At 26.2% G+C, this 8105-nt stretch overlaps 1 protein-coding gene across 1 annotated transcript; it reads right to left on the bottom strand.

Annotated features, from left to right (window-relative positions):
• Positions 1 to 639: 639 nt before the first annotated feature.
• On the bottom strand, positions 640 to 7036 carry LOC115721422 (uncharacterized). The gene is made up of 7 exons (XM_061110091.1): positions 6528 to 7036; positions 6261 to 6429; positions 3259 to 3445; positions 1705 to 1783; positions 1438 to 1547; positions 1066 to 1326; positions 640 to 963 (listed from the first exon to the last, which is right to left on the bottom strand). Exons 1-7 carry the CDS (start codon positions 6874 to 6876, stop codon positions 796 to 798), a joined length of 1323 nt encoding a protein of 440 aa, XP_060966074.1. The 5' UTR covers positions 6877 to 7036; the 3' UTR covers positions 640 to 795.
• Between the last annotated feature and the right edge of the window lie 1069 nt (positions 7037 to 8105).

Raw genomic sequence — 8105 nt, 5'->3', positions numbered from 1 at the left:
AAAAAAAAAAAAACATTAATTAAATAAATTAAAATATAAATTGCAAAATATTTAAATTTGTCAAAATATAAATATATGAAAATAAATTAAACTAGATAAATTCAAATTGATAAATATAAATATTAATTTTATAAAATGAAAAATTTTATGTCTTCAGTTATTTCATACTAACCGAAGACATAAGTATGCCTACTTCTTCAATTATTTCGTAATAACTGAAGACATAGGTATACCTATATATTCAATTATTTTGTAATATATGAAAACATAACTATACCTACGTCTTCAATTATTTTGTAATAGCTGAAGACATAGGTCTGCTTACGCCTTCAATTATTTTGTAATAACTGAAGACATAAATACGCCTACGTCTTCAATTATTATTACATAGGTGCATCTATGTCTGAGGTTACTTCAACACCTATATCTTCTCCTTAATAGTCTTCGGTTTTGTGTTTTTTTCAACTGAAGACAAATGAACGTAAAAACTAAAAATATAAGTATTTTTTTTAGTTTTATTTTTTCACTCCTCCAACCTTCTATGAACTCTCATGGTCTTAATGTAAAGATCTCTTTTACTCTACTACAACTTGTTGTGAAGTAATATTCTTAACATAACAATAAAAGATGTAATGAAGGTTTTTATAAGGTAAATCATGGCATCCAACAATTAAATAGATAATAAGGCAATCTGTCAGAAAGATCACAATTGAATAAATCTAAGAGCTTAAAGACAATATATTTTTGCTGCAAAGGTTGGAATGATAAAGGTTAGAGATGAACAGAAGGTGAAAACTAATCACGATCATCCAAACAAAAAGAAAACCCTTGAGTCCTATCCTGGATGTCTTCATAAGTAATATCTTTTGGAAAGCGCTCATCACAACAAAGAATGTTGTCCCATATAACCTTCAAGTCATTCTTAAGCATTTCCCTAATGAGATTGGTATCAGCATCTTGTTTCTGAATATGGAAAATAATGAATTATAAGTTACCATGTTCTATATCGTCTTTAAACTACAATGTATCACAACAAAAAAGTTTGAATAAAATAAAATGTACTACCATTAATTCTGAAACTACTTCTTTTAACATTATAACAACTTCCCTTGTAGCTTCGTTGTTGCCCGAAGATCGATCAACATCTTTGATCTTAAGCGTTAGCGTTTGATTTTTGTATCGTTTACGCCTAATTCGCCATACACCACCCACACAAAATTTTTCACCCAAAAATGCCTTGCCCTTAGGCCATGTTAGTCCACCCTTAACTTTTGTATTTACAACGGCAGAATTAATCAAACTTTTGAGGCTTTCAAAGTCATCATCCTGTAATAACATAAAAAAAAATTAGCAATAATTTGCATCATTATGATGAGTTATATTTCTAAACAAGTTTTATCTATTTTGTTCTTTTGATAAATCCAAATATTTTCTTACAAGAAAATTAGTTTGAGTTCTTTTGACGCATAGATCGAGCCTCATATCCAAATTCTTTTCAAGGCAAGATATGTCTCTGAGCATGTGACGACTATAAAGGCGTTCAATCTAAAATAAAAGATCTTTCACAGTAAGTTTCAGAATTTAATAATGAAAATTTAATATAATCAAACTGTTTTTTTTATCACTAATTCAACTATCATGAATGAAATCAACAACTAATATCAAATTTGAAGCAAAAAATTACAACAAAGAAAAGACTTTCCTTGTATGGATTCAACTTTCCATCTTCTAGTACTCTACATTTGCACCACATGTTTACATCTGGTTGTGTTACATCAACAAACTAAAGAGAAAGGGTTAGAAATTTGATATTTTCTCTCTTAAAGCATAAAACTGGAAAAAAGACAAAAACAAATATCAACTAAATCCCATAAATGATGTAAATATCAAATAAGTAATATAAAGCTAAAATTTAGGACACTTAGGAAAAAGTATGTTTCAATTGTGTGCCAAAAAGTAATACAAATTTCGTACATAATAAATGTTGTATCGAATTTGGCACAACATATGCCATGATGTAAAATTTGAATCACCATAAATGTATTACTTTCTTCATTTACTTTTATGTTATTTTTATTATTTTATATTTAGTCATAACATTAAATGATAGACTATTATATATATTTTTGAGGTTGCTTCTACAATGTACCCCTTAAAAGGGATATATCGATGCACCATCTACTTGTTTTGGCAGCAAGAAGAATTTTTTAGTCTAATTTTATATCATATTTGTGTATGTTATAGTTATTGAAGATATCTTACAAAATTTTAAAAAATTTAAAATAATTTACAATATAAAAAGTATTTAAAGAGTCTATTTCACACGTGTATAAAATAAAATAGATACGAGTGCACTACATTATTTGAACCTTGTTTTCAATAGGTTAAATTTTTTGAATTTTTTACAATTTTGCATGATGTCTTAAATAAGTATAACTTACATGACCATGACAAAAAATTTGACTTAAAAGTGTTTTCTGATACCGAAACAGATAAAAGTGCATTGGTGCCTCTTTTTTAAATGGTGCATTGTACAATTTTCTTATCTTTTATTGTTTTACATAATAAAATAATAATAAAATTAATAGGAAGCTTCTACACTACACCCCACTAAAATGGGTGTACTAGTGCAATCTCTAACTATTTTGGCATTTAAAAGAATTTTTTAGTCTAATTTTTTTCATAGTTGTGTACGTTATAGTTATTTAAGGCATCTTGTAAAATTTTGAGAAATTCAAAATAAATAACAATATAGAATTCGATGTTCAACCCGTCTATTTCACACGTGTATAAAATAAAAAAAAAATCACACGTGCAACAAATTCTTTAAACTCTATTTTCGGCGTGTTAAATTTTTCTAAATTTTTCAAATTGCTACAAAATGTCTTGAATAACTACAAGGTGTACAACAATTAAAAAAAAAAACAGACTATTTTTTTTTTTTCTTTTCTAAATACTAAAATAGATAACAGTGCATCAATATATCTTTTCAAGATGTGTATTATAAAATTTTCCAAATTAATAATAAATTTATTATTTTATATTTTAATAAAAATATTAATTAAACATTAAATTTTGCCATAATAACTTGTCATCGATAACTTATTTTTATAAATAAGAGAATCAAACAAATTAAACACAAGCAATTTCTATAATTCTATGTACACATATACAAACACTTTCCTGATACACAAGTATAATAATTTTACTATAGCACTGGATTCATAAATTATAAGGTTAGGTTGAGTAGAGACTTACATATACACGAAACACTTGTTTCTCTTCTTCAAATTCAAGTCCGCTGTTTAAGGCACCAATATTCTCTAGGTAATCTACATACGAATCAAGAATATCTGTGTAATATGAAGCTCTACGCGGCCTCAGTGATTCTTCAGAAAGACAGATTCTTGTGACACACTTTTGTTTATAATCTGAACGCTGCCACCTAAAAAAACAATCCTTTCTCAGTTATCATATTATGGTTGGGTTGTGTCTTTTTTTTCTTTTCTTTTTAACAAATTACGGACTTTTCATGGCAATCAGACAACTTATTAAGTTATCATATGTTTAAAAGTTTTTGTCCAATTTCATTCAATTAAACTATTTCGGTAATTATTTATGTACTAAATCATGTTCCCGCCACTATATAGGGATTTTTTCAATAATATACTTAAAATACAAATTAATCACAAAAATTCTTTTCTAAATCTCAATTACAATAATACCTTGACATATCATCAAAAAATACCTCAATTCTAAACTAATATGCCTGAAACGAAAAAAATAATTCCAAATTCCATTTTTTTTAAAAAAATTTCCTGTGTTTTTTCAAAAGTAACCTTTTGGTTACTTATAATGCCGATAAGAAAGTAATTAGTTACTTTTACATTTTAAAAAAACACTTTATGTTTATATCATATAGCTAGTTTGAGATACAATTTAGTTACCTCTCTAAAACTTATTTGTAAACATCTTAATAATCAAATATTTATTTTAAGTTGTATTATGGTTTCTTATTATGTAAAATACATTTTGGTAACCTTAAAGTTTATTTTTGAAACTAAAGAGTTATCATGTAATATAATAAGCTACTATTTTTATATACCATTTACTTTATATAGATTTTTGTTACTTTGAAATCTATGTGTTTATTTTTAGATTATATTACATTGTTTTGTTGTTTACATACTTTTATATTACTTTTTTTTATTTTTTTTTATAACAATATTTATGTTACCTTCAAGTCTATTTAATAAACTAATAAGTGACAATGAAGTAGAAAAAAAAAAATCACATATTTTACTAGTAAAATCTTTTCAAAAAAAAAAATTACTAGTAAAATATTTAAATATTTAAGTTGCTAAATCGTTTGAAATTACATTGTTAATTACCTTTTAAGTTTATCGTAGAAACTAATTAGATTTCATATAATATAACAAGTAAGCATATATATGAAATAGTTTTATTTACTATAAGTAAGTTTATTTTTAAAAATAAATTTGATTTGTTAACTAAATAAAAGATGCAATGGTAACTAACCAGTATATAATTTGAGATACATTTTGTTGGTTTCTTTCAAAACTTAATTGTATACATCTTAATAATAACTTAGTTATTTTTATGTTATATTATAATATCTTATTATTTAAAATACATTTGAGTAACCTCCAAGTTTATTTTATTGTAGAAAGGGTAGAAACTAATTACAAATTAAGTTTTCTTTAAAATATTAATATAATTTAATGGTAACCAATCAGTATATAATTAGTATCATAAGTACCTCAATAGTTTATTTTATTTTTGAAATAAGGAAAAAAATATACGCCAATAAACCTATTAGTCTATTTTTCGTATATTGGAACAACAATTTATTTTTTGTTTCAAACACAATGTGTGCCTATAAAATAACAAACTAACTAGTTTATTTTTTTTTCTAGGTTGAGACATCAAATCTGGTTGTATACAAAGTACATGACTGTAACATGTCTTATAGACTTACATAGTAAAACTGGATAACAATATATGAACTTGACAAAGATTTAAATATAGTGAGATGTCTTGCTCACATAAAATGTCTTGCTCATAAGGTTATTTTGCATATATGGCTATACTATGTCTATACTCATACATTAGTTTATTTTGGCAAATTAAAATAAATTTTCATTCATTGTTTACATGGTAGTCTTTTTGTATAGTCTATACTATCGTATATGTTAATAAATCTATTAGTTTATTTTGGCATATTGAAACAAATTTTTATTTTTCTTTTCGTATATTAGAACAATAATTTATTTTATTTCATATAGCCTATCATTATATATGTCAATAAACCTACTATTGTTTGTTGGAACATTATTTTATATTTTTCAATACAGAGTAAACTATAATCAAACATAATGATATACACCAATAAACCTATTAATCTATTTTTCGTATATTGGAATAATAATTCATTTTTTCAAACACATATCATCATGTATGCCTATAAAATAACAAACTAATTAGTCTATTTTTAAAATATCAAATGATTAACTATATCGGTAACATTAAAGATACTTATACTTTTAAAATATCAAAATGATCATCTGTATTTGTAAAAAAAAAAAAAAAGTGAAAAACATTATAGAGAGAAAAAATTATTAATTCATACTCATATAATATGAAACATATAAAAGACAAAAAAAAAAATATAAGTAATGATGAGAAAAATAAACTCTCATTCTAGAGCTTTATTTATTATGTAGTGATGCTCAGATTGACGTGATGGATTTTGAGAAAAATCAAAAGAAAAAAAAAAGGAGAAATCTGATTTAATTAAATTAAAAATGGTACAAATAAAACAATAATATTGATAATTTTAAAAGCCACCTTATTTATGAAAATTAGATACAATATAAGGCTCTAGATGTAAATTTCTCTACTATATATGTATCAAATCATGTTTCTCGAATTTGACATGTGATAATTATGTTCCTTCAATTTTCATGTTAGATTTTTTTTATTATTAAAATTGAAAAAATTTTAAATCCACTAATAATTTAAGGAATTCTTAATGGCCTTACAAATTCATAAAGTATTATTTAATACATATCAAAATTTGTGAGCAAAATTCTAATTAGAGTTAAAAAAAATTGATAAAAGTAGTTCAATTTTTATGTTATTTGACAAAAATCACAATCTTTGATAGTTCTCTTCAAAATACTCGTTCTGACAAGTTGTGCCTTTCACAATTCTCTAATATATTTATCAATGACACTAACCTCCGAAAAAGAACTTTCCCAATTCTAGTGATTATAGTTGGAGTCATTTTTTCATGGTTCTGATCAGAGGCCTCCATTTTTCTCTTAAAATCTTCAAACCAAGGATGCAAGTCTTGTAGAACATTTTCTGCTATGTACTCCCATGGCCTTCTTGTAAAGCTCGTTGTTACTGCGTTGTGAAGCAAAATCATCATGGAAGGTAATTAAGTGACAAATAATTAAGAAATTTCAAATATCCCACCATTAAAAACAAAACAAAAAACTAACGTTCTTCAGCTGAATCAATTTTGTTGAATAAAGCTAGACGCTGTACAATATCTCCATTGATGGATTCCACAGAAACAGGTTGAAGATCAACCGAAGGTGGAAAGAGATTATCATCATCCAAACCAGCAGCAAACCATCTGTGGATATCCTCATAGGCATAAGCACCCATGTCCTGGTAGTAGGCAGTAGTACTAACAGTGGTTCCAGCTGCAGCAGATGATTTGTGTTTGGGATATTTGTAGTTGGTGAGAAAAGGAGGCAACTCTGGTTTTGGTATGGGACTCCGTGAAGAACCTTCACAATCATTATTGTTCTTAGAAACTCGTTTATGGGGTGGAACATAAGCCATTCTAATTGCTCTAAGTCTTCTCCTCAAATCTCTTCTTTTCTTTGTTGGTTTTTGGTTTCATATAAATAACTTTTATATATTATAAGCAAGACAGAGAATTGTTCTGGTTCATTAGATTTAATTTATCCCCTCCTATGTAGTAGTACATTTGCTTTAGCTTTATATATTCCCTTCTCTCCTCTGAAAAGTGATTAAATCAATTGATAATGTTTTTCATCTACGGTTCACAAAGAACCATCGAATTTACTTTTTATTAGTACAGTACGGCTGGTACATTATCAGCTTAAAATATTAAAAAGAACCACTTCTTGAAGAAGCAAAGCAATATAGCAATATGAGGGGAAAGTAAAAGTAGCTTTCTAAATAATTGACTCATTGACTTGACAATTCACTATTCCACTGCATTGTTTTTCTTTGCCTTACTCCATAAGTCTTTGCAGCCTGGATCCTCTGCCCACAAGCAATTAATATGGTGATGCAAATATACAACAAATTTAGTGACAGTGTTACACTATCGTTTAATCTGTTTAATCTGCCGTTAAAAATTATTTTTATTCTAACTACAAATATTCCTTATTATTATATTAAAAAAATTAATATCATATTAATTAACAAAAATTAGCACAATTATTATATTTAAAAGAGTCACGCGATAGAAAATTTGAACTTTATTTTTAGCGTGTTTAATTTTTTTAAATTTTGCAGGATGTCTTAAATAACTATAATGTACACGACCATAAAAAAAAGACTAAACAAGTCTCTCAAATGCCGAAACAGGTAAAAGTATATCAGTGTGCCACTTTTAAAGAAGTGCATTATTTTCGGCATATTAAATTTTTCAAAATTTTGTAAAATATCTTAAATAACTATAATATACACTACTATATAAAAATTAAACTAAAAAAGTGTTGGGTTTTATGCCCTAAATAAAACTCATTTCAATATAATCAGATTTACTTATTAATATAGATCAGAAATAACATTTAATGTCGCATGGTTCACATGATTTATTTCATGATTACATGTATATAATGTATGAATTCATCTGAAACCCTTTTCACATACTTGATCCTGTTTATTGTGCTGTCAACACATTGGAAAGTAAACATGACTATGTGAATAAAGTTTCCTAGATTTATCAGACGACACAGGATTTTACTGATATGATAATCTACAACAGAGTTTACTTGCATTTGGAGAAATGCTATGTTCTTTCCAGAGCATTGGCT

This window comes from Cannabis sativa, chromosome 2, assembly GCF_029168945.1.
Source record: "Cannabis sativa cultivar Pink pepper isolate KNU-18-1 chromosome 2, ASM2916894v1, whole genome shotgun sequence".
Lineage (NCBI taxonomy): Eukaryota > Viridiplantae > Streptophyta > Magnoliopsida > Rosales > Cannabaceae > Cannabis > Cannabis sativa.
The sequence above is the reverse complement of the archived record's forward strand: the minus strand, read 5'-3'. Positions and strand labels throughout refer to the sequence as shown.